This window comes from Nerophis lumbriciformis, linkage group LG09 (assembly GCF_033978685.3).
Source record: "Nerophis lumbriciformis linkage group LG09, RoL_Nlum_v2.1, whole genome shotgun sequence".
NCBI lineage: Eukaryota > Metazoa > Chordata > Actinopteri > Syngnathiformes > Syngnathidae > Nerophis > Nerophis lumbriciformis.
The window spans coordinates 14,524,695-14,541,397 of record NC_084556.2 but is presented as its reverse complement, the minus strand read 5'-3'; the positions used below and the strand labels follow the sequence as shown (position 1 = coordinate 14,541,397).

At 39.7% G+C, this 16,703-nt stretch overlaps 1 protein-coding gene across 1 annotated transcript in view; it reads right to left on the bottom strand.

The window, feature by feature from the left end:
- Nucleotides 1-1,361: 1,361 nt before the first annotated feature.
- LOC133607672 (gamma-aminobutyric acid receptor subunit beta-2-like) overlaps nt 1,362-16,703 on the bottom strand; it is a 109,967-nt gene continuing 94,625 nt past the window's right edge. The window contains exons 6-10 of the mRNA XM_061962522.1: nt 12,392-12,529; nt 9,635-9,787; nt 7,125-7,369; nt 6,352-6,492; nt 1,362-2,756 (exon numbers count right to left, since the gene is read on the bottom strand). Coding sequence (XP_061818506.1) covers nt 2,409-2,756; nt 6,352-6,492; nt 7,125-7,369; nt 9,635-9,787; nt 12,392-12,529 — 1,025 coding nt within the window. The 3' untranslated portion in view covers nt 1,362-2,408. The remainder of the gene's footprint in view (nt 2,757-6,351; nt 6,493-7,124; nt 7,370-9,634; nt 9,788-12,391; nt 12,530-16,703) is intronic.

The following is a 16,703-nucleotide window of genomic DNA, read 5'->3' as shown; positions in this document are numbered from 1 at the left end:
GACAAAATAAATGTTTTAGGTAAACACGGGAAATGTATTTGTTAGTTTTTCTGACTCTATGAAAAACCAACATACATAAACATACAAAATTCCCCTGAAAACACAAAGTAAAGTGATGTGTCCGTTACAGCACATAAACAGCTAGATTTTTCTCAAATCTGATAGTGACTGTAGCCATTAAAACAGACCGTATACCTTTGCCAAGTCAAAGGATCAAAGTCTACATTGTGGATTGAAATGTCAGTTTTGGAAGGTATTTGGGTATTTGGTATATTTCAAATTCTACATCAACAAACTACATTTTTTTTTCGTATTAAAGCCCCACTGCGGTATTTAATTAGCGAAAAAAATGGAAGTAAATAGAAAAAAAAAAACATTCTCAAATATTTGAAATAACCTTTTTGGTTTTAATTGTATATTATTTAAAAGAAAATGTTAACATGTTTGATTATTCACGTTCTACTAAAGTTCCAGTTAATTAGAGCCTTACAGTATAAGCACCGGCGTTGTACCAATGGTGCAGCCTCTATGGCTTTTAGCATTTTGTGTGCAAAACGTTTATATACAATTTCCCTTTGTAAATGCGAAAGGACACTGAAATGTATATTTTTAAATTATATTATTTTCAACTTACTGTTCTTATAATGACCTGATTGAATCACAGCCTTGTCAGCAAGAGAAATACGTAATTTTAGGAATTAATATAATGAGCTAAAGTTTGTGCTTTTATGTATGTGTGCAAAGCTACTTTCTTTACTTATTAGTACATCTAGTATGCAGTTGTTTGTCTTTACAGAAATATTACTGGATGAAATTCTCTTTGGCCCAGTTTACACTGCAAGTGTCACAGATCGGATATTCTTTGCCAGTCTAGACGCTCCGAATTGCTTAAAATCTGAAACCGACTGTAATCTGATCTTTTCAAATGTGACTGTAGTCTAAACAGCAATGCGGCCAGAATTGGACTTTTACGTCATCAATGGGCACGCTACGTCATTCCTGTGCACTAAAAAAGACGCTGCTCTTCAGCAAAAGTGGATACGTCATCACAACACCTGGTTTCGCTGATCAAAGTATTTTATCAGTAGCCAAATTTTAGGTGCATCATGAGTCAATAATGCGCAAATTATAGGCTATATGTAATATATGAAGATATATATATATACCGTATTTTTCGGACTATAAGTCGCAGTTTTTTTTCATAGTTTAGCCGGGCTCCAGTGCGACTTATATATGTTTTTTTCCTTTTTTATTATGCATTTTCGGCAGGTGCGACTTATACTCCGGTGCGACTTATACTCCGAAAAATACGGTATATATATATATATATATATATATATATATATATGTATATATATATATATATATATATATATATATATATATATATATATATATATATATATATATATAATATACTTTGATTGCAAAGAAATAGCAGTTGTTGAAGGACTGAAATTGAAGTGTACGCAGTAGCGTATTTGCATGTTGCGTACATTACGTACGTTTTTTACGTAGCGGAGTTGAAAAATAATGCTAACGTAGATCCACGCTGATGTCAGTGTCTCCTGTACTTAACAGCCATAAAAAAAACTTGGAACCCTCACAAATATACTACACTAAATATATCCATTTATACATTTTATAACTTTAATTTATTTTCATGTAAAAAAAAAAAAAACTTTTTTAAGGTGTGGTGACTTTTATTTTGCAAAGTAGTAGTAGTAGCAACTTCTTTGTTCATTTCCGGAATCCGGTTTACTTCCATCGTTTTTACTTTATCGAACTGCGCATGCAAGTGACGTCGGGGCCACATTGGGGCCTGTGCGCGTTAATACTGGAGTCTGACAAAGACCACATTTTACTTGCAGTGTAACCAGTCAGCTGATGAAAAAAAAAATCAGTTTTGGGCTACTTTGGCTTGCAGTGTAAACATAGTCAAATGTCACTAAATCAATACACTTCCAATGCTTATTCATAACTGTGTTATTATTGTATTAGTCAAATGATAAATAAAGAGTGTCCGAAAAATAGTATTTACAATATGTTAGAATAAATCATTAACATAACAATTTCATTAGTATTCATCTCAAATGACCTGATACATTTAAACGTGTATATAGTTTGGCAATAACATACTGTACTGCAAATATAATTAATTAAAAAAAAGTATGAAAAACCAATATGTGTAAATTCTAAAAAAAAATATTTTAGAACAGGCACCTTTTGTTTTATCTTCCCTCTATAAGGTTTTCATGTGTAAGTCAGCAAAATGTGGCATTCCAAGACATGATGTATCCGGTCCTGGATGTAGTGTCAGTCCAGTTTTACAAGACACAAACATAAATACTTAAATTAAATACATAAAAGACATTTTGAAGTTATTTTTCTTTCTGCAGTCCTCCTTTTTAGTTGACATAGTAAAGCCAGTAAATGATGTTGAAGAAGGAAAAGACCGTTGGGAAGATCATCCTCGACCATTTGTCTATGGAGTTGACATCAGTCAAGTCTGGTATGTTGATCTTTAGCTGCGAGGTGCGCCTCCTTAGTCGACTCTTCTTCTGAGTCATGTGGCGCTCCAATGTGTTTCGGCCAAAGTTATGGCGGGCCAGCCCTGCTTTGCGGTACTGCAGGGTGGAGCTGTCGTACGTCAGCATGGTGTTCCGGGGGTCGTTCAGACCCAGGGCCAGCTCCGTAATCCCCATGTCGTTCTTGATGTCGAGAGTGCTCAGCAAGATGTTTTCATGTTGGTCCATCTGTTTAAGGGAAACATCAAGTTTGCTTCCGGTCAATCAGTATAATGCAACAGTCTGTTCTTACAGTGAGATGAATAAGCATTATCTGCCCAATTTTGAGGGATTAATAAAATATTTGTGGGGTCTGAAACTTTGCTAAGCGATCGCCACAAAATATTGCGGATTTGGAGCAAGGATGTTTTAATCAGGGTTTAATGCTCACAATTCTGTTCATCCATGCGTAATATTGGCCAATATCAATTTTAAAATGTTTTCATATACACTATATTGCCAAAAGTATTTGGCCACCCATCCAAATGATCAGAATCAGGTGTCCTAATCACTTGGCCAGGCCACAGGTGTATAAAATCAAGCACTTTGGCACAGAGACTGTTTCTACAAACATTTCTCTGGAGCTCTGTGATTTCCAGCGTGAAACTTTCATAGGTTGCCACCTGTGCAACAAATCCAGTCGTGAAATGTCCTTTCTCCTAAATATTCCAAAGTCAACTGTTGGCTTTATTATAAGAAAATGGAAGAGTTTGGGAACAACAGCAACTCAGCCACGAAGTGGTAGGCCACGTAAACTGACAGAGAGGGGTCAGCAGATGCTGAAGCGCATAGTGCAAAGAGGTCGCCGACTTTCTGTGCAGTCAGTTGCTACAGAGCTCCAAACTTCATGTGACCTTCCAATTAGCCCACGTACAGTACACAGAGAGCTTCATGGAATGGATTTCCATGGCCGATCAGCTGCATCTAAGCCATACGTCACCAAGTTCAACGCAAAGCGTCGGATGCAGTGGTGTAAAGCACGTCACCACTGGACTGTAGAGCAGAGAAAACACATTCTCTGGAGTGATGAATCGCGCTTTTCCATCTGGCAATCTGATGGACGAGTCTTGGTTTGGAGTTTCCCAGGAAAACTGTATTTTTCCGACTGCATTGTGCTGAGTGTGAAATATGGTGGAGGAGGAATTATGGTGTGGGTTTGTTTTTCAGGAGTTGGGCTTGGCCTGTTAGTTCCAGTGAAAGGAACTTTGAATGCTCCAGGATACCAAAACATTTTGGACAATTCCATGCTCCCAACCTTGTGGGAACAGTTTGCAGCGGGCCCCTTTCTCTTCCAACATGACTGTGCACCAGTGCACAAAGCAAGGTCCATAAAGACATGGATGACAGAGTCTGGTGTGGATGCACTTGACTGGCCTGCACCGAGTCCTGACCTGAACCCGATAGAACCGTTTTGGGATTAATTAGAACGGAGACTGAGAGGCAGGCTTCTCGACCAACATCAGTGTGTGACCTCACCAATGCGCTTTTGGAAGAATGGTCGAAAATTCCTATAAACACACTCCGCAACCTTGTGGACAGCCTTCCCAGAAGAGTCGAACCTGTAATAGCTGCAAAAGGTGGGCCGACATCATATTGAACCCTATGGGTTAGGAATGGGATGATACTTCAAGTTCATATGTGAGTCAAGGCAGGTGGCCAAATACTTTTGGCAATATAGTGTATTTATAGTGGGTGCTAGTGACAATTTAAAAATATCAACACAGTTTTTAAACAAGTTCCTTAGTTCTCTTTTATTACATAAAATTATTTGATCGAACAAAGTCAATAGTACACAATAAATAAAGAAAAGTAAAAACTACTATCTGTTACTCATTTAAATCATTCAGTGTTTGCCCTTTGTCCTTCTGTGTCCAAAAAAGTATTCTCTAAATTTGTAAACATTAATAAAAACAAAACAAAAAAAAATATTTTGAGAAAATAAAAATATCAACCTTATCCTTTTAGTATCAATCATAAAGTGGTACGACCATTGGTATCGACACTAGCCATATATTTACAGTGCTGACACACCAACAGTTGCTATTATATTATCCTCTCTCTAGATTCTAATCAATCTATTTCACACTTGCCAACCCTCCCGGATTTTCCGGGAGACTCCCGAAATTCAGCGCCTCTCCCGAAAACCTCCCGGGACAAATTTTCTCCCGAAAATCTCCCGAAATTCAGGTGGACCTGAGTGACGTGTCGACAGCCTGTTTTCACGTCCGCTTTCCCACAATATAAACAGCGTGCCTGACCAATCACATTATAACTGTAGAATGATCGAGGGAGAGTTCTTGGTTTCTTATGTGGGTTTATTGTTAGGCAGTTTCATTAACGTCCTCCCAGCGCGGCAACAACACACAACAACAGCAGTCATGTTTGCGTCTACCGTAAAGCAGTTTGTCTGCCATAAACAGCAATGTTGTGACACTCTTAAACAGGACAATACTGCCATCTACTGTACATGCATATGTGACAATAACATCTACGGCTTTTAGAGAGTGCAGTGCACAACTGCGCACACAACAAGGAGACGAAACAGAATGCATCATCAGAGAGGGTGTTCAGCATGGTTAGAAAAATAGTGACAGAGAATAAAACAAGGATGGACAATTCAACCCTTAACTCAACAATGAGTAGATGAGTGTTATGTGTGTGTATATGTGTAAATAAATGAACAATGAAATTCAAGTATTTCTTGTATTTATATATATATATATATATATATATATATATATATATATATATATATATATATATATATATATATATATATAAATAAATATATATATATATATATATAGCTAGAATTCACTGAAAGTCAAGTGTTTCTTATATATACTTGATGAATTCTAGCTGTAAATATACTCCTCCCCTCTTAACCACGCCCCCAACCACGCCTCCACTCTATCCACGACCCCCCCGACCACGCCCCCCCCCCACACACACACACACACACCTCCCGAAATCGGAGGTCTCAAGGTTGGCAAGTATGATCTATTTGTTAATTTCCTGTTAATAGCTGCTTACTTTCTGCGATAACGTGGTTCCATCTACACTCATTAAAGTTAACTAAGCACTTGTATCTTGGACTTCTTCATCGCTAGCTTAGTGGTTAGCTTTACTATTAGCATGCCTGCTTCTAGATTGCTCTCGGTGTGTAACATGTTTTTGCCTCATCCTCCAGTGATAGTTAACTTAAGATATTAAGAAATTTAGTTTATTTCCTGTAATGGAGGTGTTTCTTTTTTAGCTTAGGGGGGCGGGTCCACACTGTGTATGGAGACACATAATTAGCTGCCGGCCACTTGTAAGCTAAGGGACTAAAAATAAAATGTGTCAGCCAGCATCGGCATTAATAGGCAATGGCAATCATGTACTTTTTCCCGAAAAATCGTCCGATACTGATCAATCGGCACATCCCTAATTATCTAAACTCTAATCAAATTTCAAGTACCTTTTATATATTTTATTACTTTCTCTCTCTGTTAAATAAAGCTACCAACCAATTATGCACTGTCTATGTCTTTGTAAGTAGGCAAAATTCAGCCGGGGATTACATAACTGTTTGATGAACATTAATGCTCAATTGTTCATATGAAAATATGAAAATTAAAATACATATTAGCTTAGTGTGACTTAGGCAAAAAGTGCTTTGCAGGTGTATACTATCTGTCTTACATAAAGAGCTAAGTTGTTTTTACACTGATATTTACGACATCAAGCGGCCCATAAAATAAAACAGTCAGTCGAGCTGAGCTACTGCATCGTTTTCTATTACCTTATTCTTCTGGTCCCCAAGTCCAATGCCGGCGTCGTCCATAAAAATGGGCTCCCACATTGAGTCATGACCATCGAGCTCCCGTTGTTTCATCCTCGTGTACAAGGTGTCATCTCGGCCGACGACATTGCCCACCAGCCACTGGAAGCGCACATGATCACCGTGGTTACCTAGCGATTACTAACATGCAGTTTATGCAATAATTACTACTTAAATTCACAGGTAACGACACCGGCTACAGTATACAAATCACTTCTTAGAAGATTATTTTCTTTGTTTTGACAGGACTAATAGGCCATTTTAACTACCGTGCACATGTGACGGTGGCTTTTTGGGGTTCAGATTATGCAAAAGCTAATGCAATCCCATTGTTACAGTCCAGAAATTGGGAAAGTCTAAAAATCATGTGTATTTCAAAACGTTGACTGGGATCTACCCAAGATGGAATAGTCTGATGTCACACAAAAATGGTGGTGACCATAAAGACACAAACTATCAGTAGTTTTCTCAAATTCTAAAAAAAAATTGAAATTAAAGCAAAGATAACAAAGCAAATACTCTGTGGATTGGTATGCTAAGCTATTTTTTTTATTTACATCCAACTTTTGTTTGCCTGAGAGGCGTTTACTGCATATGGTGTAGATGTGAGCCAATATAAATCCAATATTTTGTTTGTAATTTAGTAATTCATCACATGTTTTTATTGATATTACAATAATTATTTTGGGTCACTTATATTTTTTTTTATCTTGGAATGTCACTGCCCATCTTACTTTGTTTGGATCCATCCTCATCTTTTCATTGTTGGCTGTAGCCGTTTTCTCCGCAGCTCTCTTCTGGCGCTGAGGACCCTTTCCGAAGAAGATGTAGTTGACCAGTGCGTACTCCAGGAGGGCCAGAAACACAAAGACGAAGCATCCCATGAGGTACATGTCAATAGCTTTGACGTATGGAATTTTGGGGAGGGTTTCTCTCAGATGGGTGTTGATGGTAGTCATGGTCAGCACTGTGGTAATACCTTAAAAAAAAAATCATCACAGTAAAAAAAAACAGAGGATTTGCAAAGATTGGAAAATAAATGTTGTTGTGGTTTATTCCAACAATACCTTGTGGTTGCCTATTTATCTTGTCAGTCTTACCTAAACAACTTTAAACCTTGCATTGGGGGATTTGCTAATAATACGCTTTGTTTAATTCAAATGTCAAACTTGGTCTTGTTCATTAGCAGAGAACTATAACTGAGAAAAGTTGTAGTTGCTTTCAAAGGTTGTAGAGATGTTTTTTAGTTGGATTGATCTTGCATTTAAATTATTTTCCAGGCTTATGAATGGAATTGAGATTCCCCATAGTTTTATATGCAGTATAATACAATGTTGTCCTATGACCATCAGTTAACAATTACCAAATTATTAGACATCTGCCACAGAGCTTCCAGCTGACCATCACCCAAAAAAAGAACAATCTGCAAACAAACATGTTAATGCCGAAAATCAATGTCAGAATAAAGCTCCCTGAATCTCATATAACTTGAGGGGTGACTAAACGTTTTGCCAACTCTGCTGACCCGTTTCCATTATGAGGCATTACCTTTTTCTTTTCATTAAATCCCCTAAATGCCCCTGACCACCGCCCAAGCCCCAAATCACTAAATGCAGCTCAGTCTTCAATCAGCGAAATTGCCTTGTCGACTAGAGCGAGGAATGGGTGGATGGATGGATGGATGGATGAAGCTGACTAGGGCAGTGTCAGGTCAAAAGAAGATAGGGAGCACTCAGTAAACAGGTAGAGTACCGGCAAGCTAGGAACCACTTAAGAAATGTTTTGGTTTACATAATCGAGTCTGACGGTAGAAATCCTAGCGAAGTTGAGAAAAAAAATGTATGCTATCCATTTTAATGCTGTATTTTTTGGGTATCTATTAAAACGTGGGGTTTTTTAAAAGTCTAGATTAAGGGTCCTCAATCACATTTTCCAAGAGACATAATTTTTTCAGCAGTCACTGGAAAAAAAAAAAGATACAATTGTAATAATACACATATAAATATTATTTTAGTGAAAATAATCATAATGACACAGTATGTTATTTACCTTAATTGATTTGAACACAGGTATCCTTGTTCATAGAGCAAGCATCATTACCCATTACCCAGCTGGCTTGCATATGATGTCACATCTGTTTTTCTTCTTCGCGGCTTAATTCACACAATGGTCAAGCAGCTTGAGCGTAGCATTAAAACAAGTGAGTGTGAGTGTAGAGTTTGAGGAGACAATTTCATATTACTGTTCTATTCTTGAGTGATACAATCATTCAAATAGAGAGATAGGAAATTGCTTTCATAGAGTACCGAAAGAAGTGGTTTAATAATTTTATAAAGTCAGGGAAAAAACTAAAGTGTGTCGAAGGAAATGGCTCTTAAAGATAATCACTTTCATCATCTTGTGGAACACAATCAGACCGTGCTCGTGTCTGCAGTGATCACTTTGTAAAATGTTTGTTTGAACATTTGATTTGTTTGATAAACTTACTGTGATGCAAATTGAAATATTTGCACTGATGCAGGTAAATCAACCATAGCCTAATGGGACTCTAGAGCATCACCTGAAACCCGGAAGTGCCTCTAGGTCACCTGATAGCAACCCAGCTATGAGCCACTCTCAATGAGTTTCCTTTATTATTTACCTATCTTTGGTAAAAAAAAATGTATGGTTTAATTTTTTTAATTTCATTTCGAGCCAAAATTGTCATGAAATTGCATGTTTGTATGAGCCTGGGTGATAGTCAATAAATAATTAATCAAAAGATAAATGAAAATAAACTCAATTACTTTGTCGGCATCGATACATTGCCAAATTGTTTGTTTTTATCATCTCTTGCTTCCAAAACAGGGTGCAAGAAGGTTCACTCTGTGTGTCACTCACAACCTGACGGCAATTATTCATTGGCAGAATTGAATAAACAGAGTGAACCCTTTCTGTCAGTCATCCACAATATTTGTCCATCAACAAAATACAAACAAACCAGTATGCCAAATTTGTTGGAAAGTGATGGAAAAAAAAGACACCAAAAATAAACCATGATGATTGCAATAGATCTAAAAGAAAACCATCCGACACAAACTTTCCAATTGGGGAAGATATTTGTAGATATATCAATGCAATTTAGCAACATGACTGTTTGAAAAACATCATTACAGGCATTGTCCAGCAAAATCTTGCAAAATTTCAGCTGAATGAGCATTATAATGTTGTTTTATTTGGTGGTTCCAGCATAGGATTTACTTACCTAGAGCCACTCTGGCGGCAGACGCATCATAGTTGATCCAAAAGGAGACCCAGGAGAGAATGGTGATGAGGATTGAAGGCATGTATGTTTGCAGGATAAAGTACCCGATGTTTCTCTTCAGCTTAAAACTCAAAGACAGGCGTGGGTACGATCCTACAAGGAAGGAAGAGTCAGTGCTTCATCATCCAATCTATCTTAAAGTAGGCGGGTCTGTTTTTGGAGTTGTCGTGTTCAAGTGTTTCGGATGCGCTCGCCTTAGATTGTTAAAGTGAGAATCAGTGACAGTCATGATGCAGCAAATACAAGGTTTCGGATGGAAAACAACAGCATGCTTTTCAAGAAATTGGATGTATTTTGGTCACCAGTGTCTTTAACTGAAATACACTATATTGCCAAAAGTGGTTGGCCACCTGCCTTGACTCACATATGAACTTGAAGTGCCATCCCATTCCTAACCCATAGGGTTCAATATGGTGTCGGTCCACCTTTTGCAGCAATTCCAGCTTCAACTCTTCTGGAAGGCTGTCCACAAGGTTGTGGAGTATGTTTATAGGAATTTTCGACCATTCTTTCAAAAGCGCATTGGTGAGGTCACACACTGATGTTGGTCGAGAAGGCCTGGCTTTCAGTCTCCATTCTAATTCATCCCAAAGGTGTTCTATCGGGTTCAGGTCAGGACTCTGTGCAGGCCAGTCAAGTTCATCCACACCGGACTCCGTCATCCATGTCTTTATGGACCTTGCTTTGTGCACTGGTGCACAGTCATGTTGGAAGAGGAAGGGGCCCGCTCCAAACTGTTTCCACAAGGTTGGGAGCATGGAATTGTCCAAAATGTTTTGGTATCCTGGAGCATTCAAGGTTCCTTTCACTGGAACTAAGGGGCCAAGCCCAACTCCTGAAAAACAACCCCACACCATAATTCCTCCTGCACCAAATTTCACACTCTGCACAATGCTATCCAAAATGTACCGTTTTCTATGCAACCTTCAAACCTAGATCCGTCCATCAGGTTACCAGATGGAAAAACGTGATTGATCTCCACTGCTCTAGAGTCCAGTGGCGACGTGCATTACACCACTGCATCCGACGCTTTGCATTGGACTTGGTGACGTATGGCTTAGATGCAGCAGACCGGCCATGGAAACCCATTCCATGAAGCTCTCTGCGTACTGTACGTGGGCTAATTGGAAAGTCACATGAAGTTTAGAGCTCTGTAGCAACTGACTGTGCAGAAAGTCTTTGCACTATGTGCTTCAGCATCCGCTGACCCCTCTCCGCCAGTTTACGGGGCCTACCACTTGGTGGCTGAGTTGCTGTTGTTCCCAAACTCTTCCATTTTCTTATAATAAAGCAGACAGTTGACTTTGGAATATTTAAGAGCGAGGAAATTTCACGACTGGATTTGTTGCACAGGTGGCATCCTATGACAGTTTCACGCTGGAAATCACTGAGCTCCTGAGAGCGGCCCATTCTTTCACAAATGTTTGTAGAAACAGTCTCCATGCCTAAGTGCTTGATTTAATACACCTGTGGCCGGGCCAAGTGAATCGGACATCTGATTCTGATCATTTGGATGGGTTGCCTAATACTTTTGGCAATATAGTGTATAACTACCAGTACATGGAAAAATGTTGCACAAAAGGCCTGACAAGAGCGTCACGATCAAACTAAAATGCAATTTACTTAAACGTCATGCAGATACAGCAAACAGCTGAAGAGACGAGATTACATTAAACACCACCAAGAGTATGTGAGACCATGGCATGGCTCCCCTATTTAATTTAGCTAAGTTAAGCATGAGTCACCGTAGGTTTAAGTTCATACGGTAAGAAAACACTGTAAGTTAGAAATTACACAACAAAGCCACACAAGTATGTGTTATTCATGAGATGAAATGACATTGGCTCTCCTTGGATTTAAACTTGACACTTTGGATTGGATAAATGCCCAAGAACACACAGGATGCTGATGTTTGCAGCTTCGAGCCATCTCAGGGTCACTCCTTCCTCTCTGCCTTTGACAGCGTATTAAAAGGGAATCCCCCCGCCTCACCTTAAATTCCATTAATGGAACCAACACAAACATTTATATAAATTGAGTTATGTTGCATTGTAACCCTTTTACATAGGACTAGTATTATTATTATCATTCATTGCTCGGGCTACCTCGGAAAAAAGCAGAACAGCTGTCCTGTTTACACATTGCATGCTTGCACAACCGACTCATGAGTATGAAAGTGTGTAAGACATGAATATTTAACTGTATCAGACAACACTCTTTTTGTTTATTGCTTTTAAATAAGTCATGGTGTCTTACGTCTCAGAGGGTAGCCCTTGATATAAACTCTGTATGAATGTTTTCATCCTGACATGGTATAGTACAAGCAATTAGTGGATTTTTTTATTTATTTTCTCAGATCCATACATGCAACCACTAAAGGGAATTTCCCTGCTGCATAATAAGGATGTTCAGAAGTAGCAAAAAGCTGCATTACAATCTTTATTTATAGCGCTATTACTTTTTAATCATGCAACAAACTGCATTGGTTCTGGCGGTACTGCATCAGTAGTGTCTCTCAAAACAAAAATGTATCCATACATCCATCCATTTTCTACCGCTTATTCCCTTTTGGGGTCGCGGGGGGCGCTGGATACAATCAACCTAAAATCTTTCTCGATCACTGAATCTACTGTTTTACCCATCACGTATTACAGTGTTACTATTTTCATTATTGCTCATGCCGTTCAGACTCATCACCTGTGGAGAAGACAACGTTCTTGGAGATGAGCTTGTGATCCACGATGGAGAACTGCGGCAGTTCAATCCTGTCCACCCCCGTCACAGCGTTGTTGCCGCCCCGCCAGTAGAACTCGATGTCGTCTGTCGTATAACCATCTGAGACAGGGTACAAAGGTCAGGAATTACTCTAAGTACATTTTGAGACCCTTTTTGTCTGTGAAATCAGTGTTTATTATGCCTTTCATCCCATATGAAATTCTGTCCTCACAATCTTTGAAATTTTTTACATATTTTTACATTGTCTCCTTTTTGGGAGAGTTCACTCAAATATCAACACTGTCTATTCATTGGAACATTTGGAGGTCATTTAGGCATTTCCCGTAATGAGAGATTCCAATTAAATATGAACATTGTCCCTTTATTGGGACATTTTTTAGACAATGTGGTTATTTCTCTTATCTAGACATTTGCAGTATATTCTGGCATTGCCTCCTTATTGAGACATTCCAATTACCGTAAGTTCCGGGCTGAGGAGCACGCCTAAAAATAAGCCGCACCCACCTAATTTTTGGACAAATTTAATTTGTACATATAATGGCTGCACACGTTTATTAGCCACAGGTGTACACATTGAAACATGAACTATTTACACAGGCACTTGTGTTCATTCACAGTTGTAACAAGTCAGTGCCTGTTACAGTGCATACAGTAGCCTACCAGTCGTCGTCTTTGTCACGCAGCGGTCTGGCCTTTATTGGGGTGTGGGGATGGCGCGGGTGATTGTCGTTCTGTGCGGTGGGATTTTCCTTCTTTGATGGCCTGGTCGATCGGCTTTGGGGCTGCGTTGTAAGCATTTCGTCGTGTTTTACCCATGACGGAGAGTCCACAATGCACTAAATGGCTGACTGAATGATTGTGTGAGTATATTTGGTTTAATGTGAACTATTTCATTGGTCGACCTTAACTGGTTCCGCAATTTCATTGGTCTGATGTGACAAGGCTGAACAAAAAGTATTGGCTTATAGTCCGGAAAGCATGATACATATGAACATTGTCCCTTTATCGGGACATTTAAAGGCCTACTGAAATGCGATTTTCTTATTTAAACGGGGATAGCAGGTCCATTCTATGTGTCGTACTTGATCATTTCGCGATATTGCCATATTTTTGCTGAAAGGATTTAGAAGAGAACAACGACGATAAAGTTCACTTTTGGTCGCTGATAAAAAAGCCTTGCCTGTACCGGAAGTAGCAGACGATATGCGTGTGACGTCACAGGTTGTGGAGCTCCTCACATCCGCACATTGTTTACAATCATGGCCACCAGCAGCGAGAGCGATTCGGACCGAGAAAGTGACGATTTCCCCATTAATTTGAGCGAGGATGAAAGATTTGTGGATGAGGAAAGTGAGAGTGAAGGACTAGAGGGCAGTGGGAGCGATTCAGATAGGGAAGATGCTGTGAGAGGCGAGTGGGACCTGATATTCAGCTGGGAATGACTAAAACAGTAAATAAACACAAGGCATATATATACTCTATTAGCCACAACACAACCAGGCTTATATTTAATATGCCACAAATTAATCCTGCATAACAAACACCTCCCCCCTCCCGTCCATATAACCCGCCAATACAACTCAATCACCTGCGCAACACACTCAATCCCACAGCCCAAAGTACCGTTCACCTCCCCAAAGTTCATACAGCACATATATTTCCCCAAAGTCCCCAAAGTTACGTACGTGACATGCACATAGCGGCACACACGTACGGGCAAGCGATCAAATGTTTGGAAGCCGCAGCTGCATGCGTAATCACGGTACCGCGTCTGCGTATCCAACTCAAAGTCCTCCTGGTAAGAGTCTCTGTTGTCCCAGTTCTCCACAGGCCAATGGTAAAGCTTGACTGTCATCTTCCGGGAATGTAAACAATGAAACACCGGCTGTGTTATCCGGCACAACAGTCAGGGGGTGCATTCTACGGCGGGGGTGCGTTATCCGGCACAACACCTGCCGCAATACACCGCTTCCCACCTACAGCTTTCTTCTTTGCTGTCTCCATTGTTCATTGAACAAATTGGAAAAGATTCACCAACACAGATGTCCAGAATACTGTGGAATTTTGCAATGAAAACAGACGACTTAATAGCTGGCCACCATGCTGTCCCAAAATGTCCTCTACAATCCGTGACGTCACGCGCAGGCGTCATCATACCGAGACGTTTTCAGCAGGATATTTCGCGCAAAATTTTAAATTGCACTTTAGTAAGCTAACCCGGTGGTCGGTAGTAGTGGGTTTCAGTAGGCCTTTAAGAGCTAATTATGATATTTCCCCGATTTAAATGGTCATGTTTCCGTTCTTTAATCCTATGCAGAAATTTCCCCTGATCCGGATATTTGAAGCAAATTTGTACATTTCACATAGTGGGGCCTTGCTGTCAAATTAGTGAAATGTCCCTTCTGTCTGACCTTTTGCTCAAATTTTGACAATTGAAATTACTTAAGGTCATTTCCGTACAATAACAACATTTTGAACCCTGCACTTTATAAAGTCCTGCTGCCAATTTATGGATTGTTCCCTGGTTCAAACGCTTCACGTGTCGCCTTGTCACATCAGACGAATGAAATTGCACAGGGGGTCAAAGTGGACCAGTGAAATTGTTCACATTAAATCAAACACTCTCACACGATCATTCAATCAGCCATTTAGCGCTTTATGCACTCATTCTCGTCATGGAGAAGAAACGACAAAATGCACCCGACACAGCTCCATAGCCGAATACGATCGACCGGGCCATTGAAAAAGGAAAAAGCTGACAAAGGGAATGGAAATCCACCACCACGAATGGGCCGGACTGTACAAACCCCGTTTCCATATGTGTTGGGAAATTGTGTTAGATGTAAATATAAACGGAATACAATGATTTGCAAATCCTTTTCAACCCATATTCAATTGAATGCACTACAAAGACAAGATATTTGATGTTCAAAGTCATAAACTTTATTTATTTTTTGCAAATAATAATTAACTTAGAATTTCATGGCTGCAACACGTGCCAAAGTAGTTGGGAAAGGGCATGTTCACCACTGTGTTACATCACCTTTTCTTTTAACAACACTCAATAAACGATTAGGAACTGAGGAAACTAATTGTTGAAGCTTTGAAAGTGGAATTCTTTCCCATTCTTGTTTTATGTAGTGCTTCAGTCGTTCAACAGTCCGGGGTCTCCGCTGTCGTATTTTATGCTTCATAATGCGCCACACATTTTCGATGGGAGACAGGTCTGGACTGCAGGCGGCCCAGGAAAATACCCGCACTCTTTTTTTACGAAGCCACGTTGTTGTAACACGTGCTGAATGTGGCTTGGCATTGTCTTGCTGAAATAAGCAGGGGCGTCCATGAAAAAGACAGTGCTTAGATGGCAGCATATGTTGTTCCAAAACCTCTATGTACCTTTCAGCATTAATGGCGCCTTCACAGATGTGTAAGTTACCCATGCATTGGGCGCTAATGCACCCCCATACATCACAGATGCTGGCTTTTGAACTTTTCGTCGATAACAGTCTGGATGGTTCGCTTCCCCTTTGGTCCGGATGACACAATGTCCAATATTTCCCAAAACAATTTAAAATGTGGACTTGTCAGACCACATAACACTTTTCCACTTTGCATGAGTCCATCTTAGATGATCTCGGGCCCAGAGAAGCCGGCGGCGTTTCTGGATGTTGTTGATAAATGGCTTTCGCTTTGCATAGTAGAGTTTTAACTTGCACTTACAGATGTAGCGACAAAATGTATTTAGTGACAGTGATTTTCTGAAGTGTTTCTGAGCCCATGTGGTGATATCCTTTAGAGATTGACGTCGATTTTTGATACAGTGCCGTCTGAGGGATTGAAGGTCACGGTCATTCAATGTTGGTTTCCGGCCATGCCGCTTACGTGGAGTGATTTCTCCAGATTCTTTGAACCTTTTGATGATATTATGGACCATAGATGTTGCAATCCCTAAATTCCTTGCAATTGCACTTTGAGAAATGTTGTTCTTAAACTGTTTGACTATTTGCTCACGCAGTTGCGGACAAAGGGGTGTACCTCGCCCCATCCTTTCTTGTGAAAGACTGAGCATTTTTTGGGAAGCTGTTTTTATACCCAATCATGGCACCCACCTGTTCCCAATTAGCCTGCACACCTGTGGGATGTTCCAAATAAGTGTTTGATGAGCATTCCTCAACTTTATCAGTATTTATTGCCACCTTTCCCAACTTCTTTGTCACGTCTTGCTGGCATCAAATTCTAAAGTTAATGATTATTTGCACAACAAAAAATGTTT